Consider the following 16,007-nt stretch of genomic DNA (forward strand, 5'->3'; position numbering starts at 1 on the left):
CAGCTGACTTGTTAAAAAAAAGACAGGCCTTAAATACTTCTCATCTTACCTCAGTTTGAAGAGCATCAAATAACTGTCGGCAATTGACTACAAAATTATCAGAATGAAAGCAACCTAAGGCAATTTTAAAACCCTACACTATAATGGGTGAGACACACATTTAGGAAGAGAAAAAAGCCACAAATGGAAGAGCCTTTCAATTGTAAAATTAAAAATCAGATTTTGAAAATATATATTTTACAATCTTAGAAGATGAGGTAACAAATATTTAATGGCAGATATGCACAAATTATTTCAAATTATGAAAGCTCAGATATATTCTTTGCTCTTTCACCATAGCAATCTTTCTTGATGATCAACATTTCACGTAAAATAGCAGTTCACATGCAGAGCAGAGGGAAAAAGAAAATAGTTTATTGCTGTAAAGTAATGTTGTTCACATCTTAGTCACACCAAGTGAGATGAAAGAGGGAGAGGTGAAGCCTAAGAATATTTCCCACTGATGGAAAAAGCACATTCTCTTGTACCCAGCCTGACACCAAAGGACAGCAAAACAGTCATCTCATTTATTTTAGATCATCCGTCTTTGTTCTCAGCCACAAAGTGGCAGCTCAGGTTTTTTTTGACCAAATATTCTAGTATCATCTGTGGGTGAAAAGGTGCAAATATCTTACATTTTTGTTATTCCAATAGAATTTTATAGATCAGTACAGAAACTCTGTAGTGATCATCTCCTCACTCCTGCTTTAAGCATGCAATGCAAAATGCTTGCAAGATCATTTAACCTCTCCCTGAAAGTGAGAAATTATAGATGCAGTTTTAAAGGTAGCTCAACTATCTGAATACACCTATAATATACACAGTTCATTTTTATTATAAATACAAATTCATCTTCAGAGCACTTGCGGGTGGTAACTGTGATATTGAAGAAAAGGTATTCGGTCATATTCAAAGCCAAGTATCAAAGCACTGCTCCAAGCAATTTCTGTAGTGCTGCTTCTCCTAAGAAAGTTCTAAACACCTTCATCCAACTATACACAAGCAAAGTAAGTGAGTTTCAAATATTTTTTACAAATATACACACATAAATGTTTAACCTATCAGAAACAAAAATGAACCATTCTTGGAGATTAATCTGACATGCCAATAAGCATTACTGTTCAGTTCCTACATCACAGAAATGTGCAAAATGTTGCAGTTATAGTTTGACTTATTTTCTGAATTTCAAAGACACTACTAAATATGCAAAATAAGATGGCACTGATCTCAACGCAGCCTATGTTGAAACAAACAAGTACCATCTCTTTGCACAAATAAGCTTTCACAGAAAGATTTTCATTACTCCTAAAATGAAAAGTTCTCACTTAGCTTTTTCATCTCACCTATTGAGTGCTAACCGTAACTGTGGTTTATCTAAAGTTTTATAAAGTATGTGTACAGAGGGAAGCATTCCTGAGTTACATTGTATTGGATATAATGATACAAATTATTTCCTCACCAAGGCTTCCTGTGATTTCTAAAGTCACAGATTGGGTTCAGTTACTCAACTGTTAGATTTCCAAAACGTTGCAAATAACATATCCTCCAAAGTCATTAAATGCATGTCAGTTTCCATTCTCCACTAAAAAGCACTCCAAAGAGTTGAGCATTGTAAAAGACAGAATGCTCTTCTTTACCCAGGGTTTAAATAATTGTGTTTTTATTGACACACTCCCATAATGCATGTCACTGAGTTGTTACAATCAAGCCACTTACCTCCTTAATGCAACACCTCATTTTAAGCCATTTGATGAAATTACAGCACCTCTCTCTAGAATTAGAATCACATCAGCTGATATTAATACACCCATCAAATTTTTCATACCTCAAGAAATAAGAAAAACAGTTCAAACCTGGCCTAGCCTTAACACTAAGAAAGAAAAAAACAGTCAACCCAAAAGTAAGTTGGTAAATAACAAACACTTCCCATATTAATAAAAACCACCTATTTAGTCAGGGGAATAGGAGAAATCACCCTTTCCTTAATTACATATTTGTTACTAGAGCTCACTTTCTAAATTCATCTCCAGTTGATCAGCCTCAATCCAATCATTGTTCAAAGCTCCTTACACGATTCATGGATGTATTTCACCCAGCACACTGATAGCTGCCTTGGCCTGCTAGAAATGACAAACTCACACGACCAGCTGCCTAACAGAAGAGTTCCCAGGCTCCCCAGTCATCACTAACCCTACACTCAGTTCAGTGATCCACTCCGCCAGCCCATCTGATGAACAACAAAACATCCCAAGGATGAACACAAGCAGGTTTGGAAAAACAAGCCAGTACCAGCACTGGGTGCCTTCAGCATAGTGAGTAACAGAAGACACTTCCCCAAAAATATCCAGCCCAATTTTTTCCAAACCTGTGGGCAAATTTCTTTTTAACTTATAGCTAAGTTATTGAGAATAATTTACCCACTTTCCAAAGAGGCAGATGGACACATAAGTTGCAAGCCTACAGAGAATATTCACAACAGAGAACCAACGCCTATTTCAGGAGGTGGGGTGTGGGTGTAAATTTTGTTGTTCTTCCAAGGGAAAACTCTTTTGTTCCCAGTTTCAATACAAAAATCTGTAGAGGCAGTCCATGCAAATGCCTTAAGTGGAGAGAACACTCTGGATTCTTTCAGTCAAGATCTGACAACAGCTTTAAATATTACACAGAAATAAGGGAGCAAGGATATTGCATAGTAACTGTGTAGTTTTCTTAGGTCATAAATTAATTTGCAAACAACACTTAATGGGTTTGCAGTCATATCCCATAAAATCATTTCAGCAAACACTTGTGAAACTATGAAATCAGTACACAGCAGTCCTTTTCAAAAATGGTCTATTTAACACACCACACTTCTCTTTCATCACTCTGTCTACAGAGTGACAGTGTGGATTCCCACTACTTCTGCTCAGTCAGATCATCTACAGCAAGACTCTAATATAAAACTCATCAGGGGGGCACGGAGGAAGGAATTTTTTAAAAAGTGAAGTGTGAGAGCACATTGACAGCAGTCAATTTCTAATTCAAGCACAGTTTGAATGTTCCAGCTTGGAGATTTGAATTTTTAATTTCACCATGAGAGAGAGTTCCAAATTAAGCATCTGATGCACAGTCTGAAACCAGAATTGAGTTTACTGAAATAGAAAGTAATTTTCTCTTAACAGCTCAGTAGTGATCACATATAATGAAAATAAAACAACGTGGCAGCGCCTATATTGCCAAGGGTGAGGAGTCAGAAGGCTTTTGGCTTTTCAATTTAGTATCAAAGTCCCAGGACAAATACTCCTGGTTTGCCTGCAGCAGTAAGTTCACCTTGTAGCCCCAGTCAGGCTGTCAGATGCAATTTCCATGCTGTCTAGGCAAAAACAAAGATAAAATGGAGCTCCAAACACCAGGAAAGCTGAGCACTAAATTCCCACAGAAAGCACAGCACCTCAGGATGTAGATTAAATGCAAGACGCTACAAAAGCCAGGCATGAACACAAACTGCAGTTACGGCAACACGCAGGACACGAGGACAACCTAGGAGAAAGGCAAAGAAGTGGTGTTGTTCTCTCTCCCTGCTCTCCTGAAAACAAAATCTCTGGGCTTTACATGAAGCCCTACAGCGCTTTAAGCTCAGACAGAATTTCTGCACTTGGGTATTCCTTGCTCTTTGCAGCAGCAATTGTGTGAACTGTACTTTTGCAGCTGACAATGAATTGCCGCTCCACGTGGCGAGATGAAGATCCTCCAGTGGCCCCACTAGGCACAGCCTGCAGCAGCACTCTCCTGTCCTCAACGCCAACACTCTCCTGCCCTCAACACCTGCACAAGCAGCTTCAGTCAGTGCAAGTCCTTGCCAAATGCCAGCAGACTGCTCAGCATCATCAGCCTGCAGATGCTACAACCTGTGAGGGGGGAAACTGTGCTCCAGCAAGCAGAGTGCAGCTCCCTCAGAGACCTTCACTGGCAAGTGGGAAAGGCACACATGATATCCCTCTTGAGATCTTCACTGAGAATATGGCTTGACCTTTACAACCCTTACCCAAGGCTGTAGACACACAAAACAGAAGCTGGAAGTTTGTTTTACTGGGCCCCAGAACACAAAAGTGAAGACGTCAGCTACATCCTTTTCCTCTAGCACAGAGGAGAAAAGTAGGTTGTTCAGACGAAATTCTGAGATTATCTGTGAACAGGCTATGGAAGAAATACTATAGCAGATATTGCTGAAACAGCAGCAGCATACTAACCACAGGCAAGAAAACTTCTAGCAGAAATCACAGCCCCTTCTAAATACAGTGGGTCAGAAGTCACTCTGCCTAGAGCAAATCAGATTATCTCTTAAAAAAATTGTAAAAAATTAAGATTCCAGGAAAGAATAGAGTTTTTCTCTAGAAGGTAATTGCACTGAACTACAGAATTTAGCAGATGTGGCAGCACAGAGGGACAACAGCTGTCAATACTGAGGTTGAGAAGGCCTCAATATGCAGCTGGAGGGCACTGAAAGGAGGCACCCACCAGCACTAGACAGCTAGCTCTCCATACCTTTCCATGTAGGAGCCCTGGCATTAAAGGCCAAACTTGCTGTTTCCAATCCACATCACCAGATATGACAGGAACATGGAGATCCGAGCAACTGCCTGCTCAGCTTCAGGCAGGAGCTGAGAGTAACCCCATGCACCTCACACCAGGACTGGAGACCGAAGACTCAACGGGACCAAAGCCCATTCACACACCTTCAAAAGCCATGGCCAGCAGAAGCAGGTAAGGAGCAAGGAATACAGTCAGGCAGCAGCCAGTCAGACTGGGGGAGGACATCAGCAACACAAACAAATCTACTTTGACTGTCATTCACTCGTTGTTGTCTCCATCCTAACTCTGCTAGTACCAACACTGCACATGCTTTCCACAGTTCCCATCATATCCTGACTGCTTTTACACTTACTTTCACCGCATTTCAATCACCCAGTTACTCCTTCCAAACCAAGGGCTCATTTCTCTTCAAGTGAGAGTTGATCCAGAATCTTTCCAATTGCTGCTCTGGAGCTTTGACAAAAACTCTGGACAGGTCACACTTTACAGTCCAGAATGATAACCATCCACAAAGCTCCTGAATAGCATTCCAAGCTAAAGAAAGACACTCTCTCTCACAACACCAATTTCCACAATACTGCCTCTCTGGTCCTTTCCAATCTTTCCTTTTGGTCACGAACCCAATATGCACAAGCCTCCCTCTAGCCCCCTTAACAGCATTTCTCTCACAGATGACAAGCATGTCACAACTTACCCCGAAAATTCCTCCTCATATGAGCTTCCAGGCCCTCCACCTCCTCAGCCCACCCCATCCCCTCCTAGGTGGAGAGCCTTCCTGCTTCACACTGCCCATCAGCAGGACTCAGAATTTTCTGGGCTTCCCCAAGTGTGTTTAAAAGAAGCCCAGCCCCACTTCAGCTGTGTTCATTGATTTCATCACTTCCCTCCAGTTGCTAAGCTTTTTGGCCGAGGGTTTCTTTTACACCATTCACAGCACACAGATTTCCAACCCACAGAAATCTAAAACCAAACCTCACTCTAAAGGCACACTGACTCTGTTCATCCCCTTAGAGATCATCTCAACAAAAACACTCTTGTGAGAGCTTCTTTCCCCTGACTGTAAATCACTGCTATTCATGTCTAGGAAATCAAGACAATTACCTATCACAATTTACTCTGACATTCTCCCTGGGCTAACATACATCAGCTGATAATACAGGCCACTCTTGGTAACACATGTCTATGCTGCTCAATAAAAGCACAGACTTCTGCCAGAAATTTAGCATATTTCTGTCACATGCTGTTTGTGACTCACATAAGTACCACTACCTAAATACAAACACATAGTATCTGCCACCTTTCACTGAACCTTACCCATCTGCTTTTATTAAAAAAGTAAATGAAAGCACAGTACTCATCTTCAAAGAAATTGTGCCCCTATATGACATACCTTGTTTCTTGGGTGCCAGGGACTTTGCAGGATTCTGCACTGAAACAAAGTCTTCAGCAAAATACTTCAAGTTGAAAAAAAAGTCAACATGAAAATCAAATCTCTCAAAAATATTCTCTGTATTAAAAGAATAAGCCAGTGAACAGTTTTTAAAGTCAACATATTCCAGTTCCATATTAGCATTTTAAGTGGATAAAGAAGGTGCAGAATGTACCATATGGCATTTAGCACACACACCTGAACAGATCTGCTTCAGCAACAAAAAGCTTGGCAGAGGAAAACTTTGAGTGTCATTCAGATAGTTTTCCAGAATAAATACAGACTGTTAACTCATTACTTCCAATTCTAAAGCAATATTATTTGCTTTAGAAAACCTGAATTCATAATCCAGGATCAGCAGGGTCCTGTGTGAGGTAGCTGATATTTGCATATCCCTTTCCAGTATATGGGATAGGTCCCTGTGTAATTAGGAATTTCTCCTGCTTCTTTCAGGTTTTCCCACAATACTCTTGACAAGCATTATTATTAAGAATTAGCAGGCAGAACTGCTGCATCTTCCTTTCAAGGAAAGCAATGCAATTTCAGAGACATTTGATCTCATGAGTTCTGAGGTACAGCAGTAACCTGATGCATTTGCTTTGTGGTTGAAGCAGACCATGTGAGAAACTACACAACTTTATCCCAGCCACACAAAGCATGCCCAAGACAGAACAAAGGACTAACACAGGACTCCTGAAAGACAGCTAAGTATTTTCACTATCAGAATACACCCAAAGCTTTGTACCTTTAGAACTCCTGTCTTCATGGAAAAGGTTGGGGATTTAAAAGCAGCACTCAGAATTTTATCTTTATATTACCTATGCTATCAAACCTTAGAGTCGCAGGTCCCCTTGAGGCAGATCCTGCAATAATGCTATTCTGTCTGGTGAATTCTTATTAGAAACTTCAGGTTTAACTTGTATTTTTCACCAGAAACATGAAGTAAATACAAACATCATATTTAGAGGACTCTTTGTTTATAAGAACTTGCACCTGTCTGCATTTTTGTATTCCAAATCTAAAAAAGTCCGAGATCTGAGACTGGAAAATAGATTTCAAAAATATCTGTGTCAAGTAAATCCACTAAGATAGTCTACAGATATAAACAGTTAATTGACAGGCTCCTTTTACTACTGAGCGAAACAGTGCTACCTTTTCATGTTGGAAATCTTTTAAATGTCCTGACTAGGCAGAAAGGAAAACTCACAGTATTTTCAATGTACTTGCCATAGTTGCTCAACCTAGAAAGCACCCTCTCTCTCCAGCCCTCTGTGAGCAGGAGCACCTCATATGACTAGCCTTACAAAAACAAAGAGGTGACAATAAAATCATGAGAGATACTGAGAAGACTGAGATTTTCATTTCTGAGCAATAAAAGTGTGATAGTGCTTCACTGAACAAAAACATATAAAATGTCTTGAATTACCTTAAAGTCTGAGTCATAAGCAAGGACTGTAGCAGAGAAAGCCAGGAAGGCAGAACTAAGAACATCTTTAAGGTTAGAATGCCCTCTTTGGGTATAAAGACATATTTGCAGCAACAGTAAATTTCAGTAAGTAGAGTGCTATTTTATGCTAAAGGAAGGAAAGCAAATCAAAGAATGTAAGTGTGCTACTGCAAGACTTCTCAGATGTTAGAAATTACTCTAATTACCCTCTACTAGTAGCAATGTTCTGAAGAGGCCACATAAAAATAGCGAGGATGACTGCAAACCATACACAGCAGTGCAGAGGGCCAGGACAAGAAAGATGGGCACAACTAAATATAGGAAAGCTTCTAACTGAATAGAAAAAAAAGCTTTTTCACCCTGGGGCGAAAGAAGAGCTAAGAAGTGAAGCAGGCTACCCAGAGAGGCTGTAATATCCTTGCAGTTTTTCAAGGCCCAACAAGATAAAAGCTCTGAGCAACCTGACACAACCCCAGAGTCAGTCCTATTTTGAGCAGGGAATTGGAGTAGAAATTATCTGGTCCATCTGAGGTTCCCCCAAACCCAAACTATCCTAACATACTTCTAAGATACACATCGCTAAATACACGTCTCGGGATTTGCAGTATTTCACCTAGTTAACTATATTCACAACAAAAGTTCAAGAGTTTCATCTGTGGAGATGCATACAACCTTGCAAGAAAGCAACTTCTCTGATTTTTAACTCCACAAAGGAGTCACCAGAAGTTGGCAAACAATAGTTCCATCACAAAATGTAAGCTGGAAACAGCTCACTTTCTATAAATAAAATTCACAATAAAGTTTGATACTAGAAATAAATAAGTTCTCAAACAGCATTTAAGCATCCATCACTCAGAGAGAGAAATTAAAAGCTTCAGTAATGGTCAGGGCCTTAAGCAAGACAGATACAGTAAAGCATAACAACACAGGCACTCCAATTGTTCCACTGCAGCAGTAGTTAGCTGGCGATTAAATGATGCTCATGAGCATCACTTAAATGTCACTTTGATCTATTGCAGTTATTTCACAAAATCTTTATTACTGAGGCTTTTTATTGGCTGTACAAACATTGGCAAGCATTTCTCTTTGCTGTATTAAAAATTATTTTGATACTTATTCCTAGGCTGCTTGCCAACTGGAAGACGAGATGGAGCCATCTGTGAGACTACAACTCTCTGAAGATGCTTGCCTTTCAAAAACATAATCCCTTAAATGGTGCCAAGGGCATTACACACAAAAAAACTAATAACACATCTGAACAGCTGCAGCAAAACCTGCCTGTCTCACAAATTTCCCAGCAAAGGAAGAGGGAAGACCAGTCTGCCCAGGGAATACTGCCTCTACCCTATCCAGTCCATGAAGTCTGATTATGACATGAGCATGTAAAAAGTCACACCTGAATACTCTGCCACACAGATGTATCAGGCAGCCAAAAAGTGTGCCAGACATCTGTGCTATCTATAACTGAATTAAGTAGATAGATATTTCTGTATCTTCTCTTTCTTAGTTTGGTAGAAATTTGAGGGATTTTTGGGGCTGGACTCTTTCTTCCACTACTTAGCAATGTACACAGGCTGCTACCCAGAATTCCTTATATCCTCTGCATTGTGTTCACCTGGTATGTTTGATTTTGATTATTATTACTCCTGGTGTTATTCCCTACTTGGCCCCTGTCTCACAATCCTCCTTTTAAAAACTCTTCTCGTATTTTATATCATGATTTCCAGGCTATTACAGATCACTTATAGCCAACTAACACCTAGCACAATTACTCCCAAGAGACCTGCAGGAAAGCCAGCAACCCCATGTACTTCTCATGGCTCACACTGAAGAGTCATACTGGCCTCTCAGCATTAAAACCACAGCCAATCAAGGGTTACACTCAATGCCTAGGCTTCCAACTTCATGCCTAGGCAAAGCACATGAGGTTTCACTAGGGCATGGCAGCACACAAAGCAGTAACACAAGAAGTGCATGTGCATCCAGATCCAGGAGAAAAGTCTGGAGTGTCACATCAAGAAATTCAATGCCACGCCAAACTCACCAGAAACACAGCAAAACAGCTGCTACACACCATGCTCACTACTTGTAACAAAGATAAATGATTTAAAAATAATATGAAATTAACTCATAAAGTGAATGATATGAATATACACTGGCTACTTAACCCAAAGATGGAAAACCTTACTAAGCACACTCTAAAAGATAAAAACAAGGCCTTGAAGTACAACAGGGCAAGCCAGTCAGTTTCACAAAGGGCAATTAGAAGTCTTATGGATTATTCTTCCCAAAACAGCAATGCTGGATTTTACCTGCCAGTCCTACCTCACAAAGGAAAAGACAGTAACAATTTTACATTATAGCTATACTCAAGGTGGGCAGAAAGCATCTCCTTGCCTAACATGAAATATATCCTAACTTGACCCTGGAACAGACAATCCCATGGAAAATTCTGTCATTGGCAAAAGCTGGCACCATAGTAGGAAAATTCTCAATCAGCTAAAAGAACAACTACCCTACTGCTAATGCTCACTGCATACAAAAAAAAAAAAAAAAAAAAAGTTGAAGCTGATTTTTTCTTAGCTTACAGCAACTCAAGACCCCCTGGCAAAACTGGATTTTCCCCCAATCTTCATTCTCACAGGAAGGAGACATCCACTTCTGACAGACTGCTCAGAGGAAACCATTAACTGGAGCAGCTCTTCTCTCCCAGCCAAGTCTGTACAAGTCCCTAGCAGACCACAAGTGTGGTAACACTGCAGCAGCTCTCTCACCATGACCATGTTCAGGCTCTCCAGGGGAAAGGGAAACATGATACCTGTTGATTATTAACTACTTTGGGAGCAAAATCACATAGAGGATCAGCTGCTCTGGTTCTGCACCCCAGGCAACAGTAATCAGATCCTTCTTACACAATTTCAGTAAGGGTCTCCTCTAGATTTCCACTGCTCTAACCAAATTAAAATGCCCCACTCTCCTAAACAAGGATTCTGGCAGGACAAGAACAAAGTTTCAGCATGGTGCCCTGCTAGAACAGTGCTGTCCCACTGCAGAGGCAGCACAGTCTGGGACTATCCAGGGTGTCCAAGACCATGTCATGCCCCTGAGACCCCACATCACTGCTGGAGCACAGATATCAGCACCCCACACACACTGCTCCCACAACAGACACAGCAACCAAAATGATGTTAACAGCAAGGAAATCTTACTACAGCAATATAAAATATCACCAAACTCAGCAGCTGGGTGTTATACCCTCCTGAGACTGGTGTGCTTATGGCTCTTCAGGAACAGAGCTGGGAATGCAACACAGTCACAGATCAGCCTGAGCTTTTAGTGCAAATACTGATGGGTTAATGCACTACTCAGTAAATGGGAAAAGCCAAGCCCCAGCACACAGCTGTGCTGCCCATTTCCTTCCACCACCACCATCTCCACCAGCCATTAGCAACAGGAAGTACCTGAAACTTAGACCAGCACCATGAAATTCAGTCTCATTCCTGCTTCAGTAACCATCTTTGTCCAAAATCCGGACAGAGAATGGAAAGCTCTTGTCCCCAAAGACATGCTCTCTAACAACAGGGAGAAATTAAGTTTATATGATCAGCCTAGCTCTTGCCACAAAAAGTCAGATATTTTATGGAGCTGAGGCTACCTCAATTTACCACCCTGAACAGGCTTGGGGGTGTTCCTTCCTTTGAACCTGGTGGTGTTTCCCTGAAGTAGAACATTGATGTGTGGAGGAAAGGGAACAACCAACCACAAGAATTAGATAGCCATAACATAAAGGAAAAGCCTGTGGCTATAAGAATTTGGCCTTGGAAGTAGTCTCCCCCAGCACCATTCCAAGTGCATGCATATCTGCAGTAATGATAACCCACAAGACTAAGTTGCCATGTCAGCGGGAAGAAAGCTTACCACTGTAACAGAAACAAAACACTTTAAGTATCCCACTAAAACAGCAAGAAAGCAGTTTACTATCATGAAAAAGACTATTATTCCCCTTCCCACGCTCTCTGGAGAGTTGATGGCTTCCCAAAAACAAAACAAAAATATGTTAAAAATTGTTTCCTTTATTTTTTAAAGCATATTTTTCAGACCAGTCTGATGATTTTCACCATCATCAGTCTGGTGATTTAAACTCAAGTTGCTGTCAGATAGATGAGCTGATCTAGGGACTGTGGTGTTCAGCCCCATTAATCAATAAAGCTGTGAAGCCATTGACAAACTTCATTATCTACGGACACGTTCAAAACATCACTATTATCTGATTCTAATTTTCCATTAGTATTATTATTCATCATTAAGCAAGGTCTTGAAAAGCTACACCAGTGCCACATGCCTCACCTTACACAGATCTGGAGACTTTCAAAATTAATCAGAAACTCTAATAGTATCAACTCCCAGTTCCTGCCTCTCTCACAGATACTAACCCTTTCATTTTATTTAGTTTTACAATACTCACTACCAACCTCATGACTTTTCACTCCACAGGTTGCCTCAAAGTCTCCCTCCGAAGAGATTTTCCTCTGTAATGGTTTCCTGCCCCACTGACCTCTCAGCCCAGCAAAGGAAACCTTTCAACAAGAGTACATTAAACCCCTCCAAACATCCAACTTTCCAGCCATTGCAGAGAACAGAGTAAGGTCACATATGCCACATCCATTCTGCTCTTAATTTCAAGGAGCCACTTTTCCCACACACCTCTTTCCCAAGGAGATTTTATAATCTAAGCATACATACAGTGTGTTTAAGAAATTTTTGTTCAGTTGCAGTTCTGACTTGGTTGCCCTTTCATTCAATCCATTAACACAGGTAGTGCATACAACTTTAAAAGAGTTAACTAAGCAGTACTAAGAAAACAGATTTTTCACTTTCCATCCCTTATTCTGACTACACAGCTATTTACGTAGTAAATATTTACAATTCAAGGTAAAATCTAATTTAGTTAGGGTTTTTTTATACTTGTCAGTGTTACAAATAAACAGAGTGACAGAGGGCAAAAAGAGCAAAGTAACAAGACAATTTGCCCTGACACCGAGGTGACACAACTAAGAGACCTATTTGTAAGGCAGCAAGAGAGGAAGGGAGGAGGTGGTGAGAAAAATCAGAAAGCGCCATTGATCATACTCATTAGACAGCTGGGTCCCAATTAGAAATATATCACACAGAGATAATAAGAGGTGTTCTGGAAGGAAGTTTGGCTGTGAGATGAAGGAGGATCTGAAACACAAGGAGTATGTACAAAGGCGAGGCAGAATCCAAATTCTGCAAGTCCCAAAGGAATCACACCGAACAAAGAAACCCTACTTGAGGCAAGTACATGATCTCACCCCTCTGCCTGCAGACTTCAGATTGCTCATTAAGCCACTTCACATTCTCAGCATCAATAAACAGGGAGGTAACTCCATGTCAATAGCTAATTCAATTTCCATACAGAAAACTCATGTTTTGCAAACAAAGTATATCCATAGTGGATCCTAGCTTTCTCAGCATCAGTAGCTTGCAGGCTTGATATTTCTCCCTGAAAGCATTTTGCAGGTAAGCTTTTAATGGAATCCACACCTGTATGGTAAAGGAGAAGAAAAAAATTACATAGTGTGTTAAATAGTTAACACTACACAGAATTAAGGAAACACCTTCAAGAAAGGATACTACCATGCTTAAAATAGGAACAGCAGCCTTTGTTCAGTGCCAGAGGGCCAAGTTTTTCCTCGTGTGACTGCTGGTTTACAAAGGGAACATTCATTCCGAATACATAAGGGTTTTGCAGCAGTTTTCCTCCAAGAATATTGAACAGTATTACAACATACCCTGGGTTCAATCCTAATCTAAGCGACGCGGCATGAAAGGGCCGTTTTCCGGAAAGAGACACAAGATACTAAGGATGAACTTGGAAATCACTATGGCAACTCCGCAGGTCCCTTCCCCTTCACCTTGGGGGCCAATACTCCAAAGGAGGTAAGAAAACCACTTTCCGCAGGAATCATTAATACACAATATGGCCAAAAGCAGGAAAGGTCACAGCCTGTCTCCGCTCAGTTAGAAAGAGGGGTTCGCTCAAGGAAAGACAAGGTTAAAATGGGAAAAGAAAAAACCATAACTCCCGAGGAGCGCTCGTGAGGTGCCACACACTCGAGTAAATCGCGCTTGAAAGGTCAGCTGGTTCAGTAGCTGTCAAAGGCCCAAGCTACGGCGAGCAAAATAAGCCTAACCAAGTGTGCCTAATTTGTGAACAAAGTCAGAATTAACCTTTAGGGTTTTCGCTTTTGTCAGTACAAAACATTGTTTGCAGTGCTTTCTGTCCACCTGTTCATCACAATTAATTTATCCTGGTGCTAATAAATCCCCTTTTCTTACACAAACCCACTACAATTCCACCAGAAGCAGCTTAGGCCCAAAGTTTTGACTTCACTTTACTGAAGAGAACAAAGGATGATTTATCTTAATTTAAAGAGGGAGGAAGCCAGTGGCAATACAATACCTGCCTCTGACTGTTTTTTAGAGTGCTGCTGCACTATAACCTTCAATGTTGTGCATGAGAATGTGCCATTTTTGGCGCCCAATCTCAAAGAGAGCTATAAAAAAAATTGATAATTCTGATAGTATCAAATACTGGGAAGGAAAAAAAAGACATATTAGATATGGTCCTAACCTCAAGTATACTAAACATTGCACATAAACATTTGGTGGTTCTTGTACATTCATTTCCCATGATCCCAATATTTTAAGTAATCACAAATCTCTAACCTCAGCCATTTTTTTTTCTTTTAAAACAAATATTTCTGTTAAACACCCCTACTTTGCAGTTTCCTAAGGGCCTAGAAGCCCTATGAATAGGGCTTCAACTGGAAAACTGTCAATGCCTTCCCAGAGTGAACCACAACAATTTCACCTTCAGCAATGAGATGGGGAAACATACAACATCATTAAAGGGACTTTAGTATTTAAACACCAAGAAATTTTTTAATAAGTAGAACTCCTCCTGTTTTTAGGAGCTACTCTAAGGCCAATAGCAAATTAGCAAGTAAATGAACCAATACAAAAGGACAAAACAAGAGATAATGCATCCTAGGGGACTTCACTAATTTCTCTGAAAACCACCATTACCTCTAATTGGCAGCAGCACTTGCTGCTATACATTCTGCAACATATTTTATGAAAACCTTTATTATAAAACCTTCTCTGCAGAACTTTAAAATGCTAGCATAATTAATTCAAAAGCTTAGCAAGAAGTTACTCAAGCACGTGTACACAAAGATTAATGTGGATTACCAAAACAGGAATGAGCCATTTTGTATTAAACTGATGGCAAGGATGACTGTAGTGTTTGCAGAAAAGTCTTGGTGGACTCGTGGAGCTGGGAGAACCACGTACCCCAAATAACCCAAAAGGCAGCAGACATACCTAGTGAGAAATACACCTTTCTTTCCCACTTGTCTTGAGAAAGGTGAAGTGGTTTTTTTTCCAGAATTTCTCAGGGGCTCCAGCCTTTTGCCAGCACCACTGTTGATAAGGAGGGCAGCCCTAGCTTTGACCAGCTGATTGCTGCTGCTCTAAGAAAAAAGGAGAGCAGTTCATCCACCTTATAGGTGATGGTCTTGTAAACTTCATTTCTTTATAAAAGCATATACACACAGAGTGTCCCCTGAGAAGGAAGTTTTCTTTTTCTTCCTTAAGCCAAGACTGTAGACATAACGTGGGTGACTTTTCGAGGAGCACCATTACTTCCCACTTTGTAGTTGGTTATTTAAAAAAATTAAACAAATAAACCATAGCAAATAAACCATCGATGTCTTCCTATCACTATAACTGCGGGCTGAAGTGAAATCAAAGCATCTTATTTTTTGAGTTAAAAAACGATAGCTACGTTATCTCAAAGTCACAAGACCCTTTATTTTACCCTCTCTTAGACTGCATTAACTGTGAAATAAGGCCAACACCACCAGGGGCTTAAAAGATTTAAAAAAAAAAAAAAAAACTAAAGAAATTCTAAAACTTTCAGACTGTGAAATGAAAGATCCGGGTTGTTGTTTTGGTTTTTTTACCGAGAAGGATTAAAAAAAAAAAAAAAAGTACATTTTCAGTACATTTTCCCCATACCCAACACGAGGGCGACTCCCCAGAGCTGCTGCTGCTGCTCCCAGCCCGGGGGCAGCATCCAGCCGAGCCGCGCGGTCCCTGCAGCGGGGAGCAGCGCTGCCGGCCCGGCCCCGGCAGGGGCACCCACGGCCCCGCGCGTCCGGGGCTCCTGCGGAGCTCGGCGGCCGGACCCCGCCGCCTCCCGCCTCCCGCGGGGCCCGGCCCCGCTCACCTGCGCCCGCCGCGTCCCCGCCGCCGCCGCGGCGCCGCCTGTCGGTACCGCCCGGCCCGGGCTGCGGCCGCCACATCCCGCCCGGCCCGCAGCCGGCGGAAAGCGGCCCCGGCCCGGCCACTCCCCGCCGGGGGCGGGCTCGAGGCAGCTCCGCCGCCCCGGGGAAGGAGAGGGCGGCGGGCGGGACCGGCTCCGGCTCCGGAGGG

General features: G+C 41.4%; 1 protein-coding gene across 5 annotated transcripts in view; it reads right to left on the minus strand.

Annotated features, from left to right (window-relative positions):
* The window catches only part of DISC1 (DISC1 scaffold protein), a 228,949-nt gene extending 214,067 nt beyond the window's left edge, over positions 1 to 14,882 (minus strand). For all 5 annotated transcript variants that reach the window (XR_014954297.1, XM_085576797.1, XM_085576796.1 and 2 more), the window contains exon 1: positions 6,002 to 14,882. Coding sequence is in view for 4 of the 5 variants with exons in the window: in XM_085576797.1 (XP_085432923.1) it covers positions 6,002 to 6,176 (175 nt within the window). In the remaining variant the exon portion in view is untranslated. The remainder of the gene's footprint in view (positions 1 to 6,001) is intronic.
* Between the last annotated feature and the right edge of the window lie 1,125 nt (positions 14,883 to 16,007).

The sequence above is a fragment of the Lonchura striata genome, chromosome 3 (genome assembly GCF_050655825.1).
Source record: "Lonchura striata isolate lonStrDom1 chromosome 3, ASM5065582v1, whole genome shotgun sequence".
NCBI classification, from domain to species: domain Eukaryota; kingdom Metazoa; phylum Chordata; class Aves; order Passeriformes; family Estrildidae; genus Lonchura; species Lonchura striata.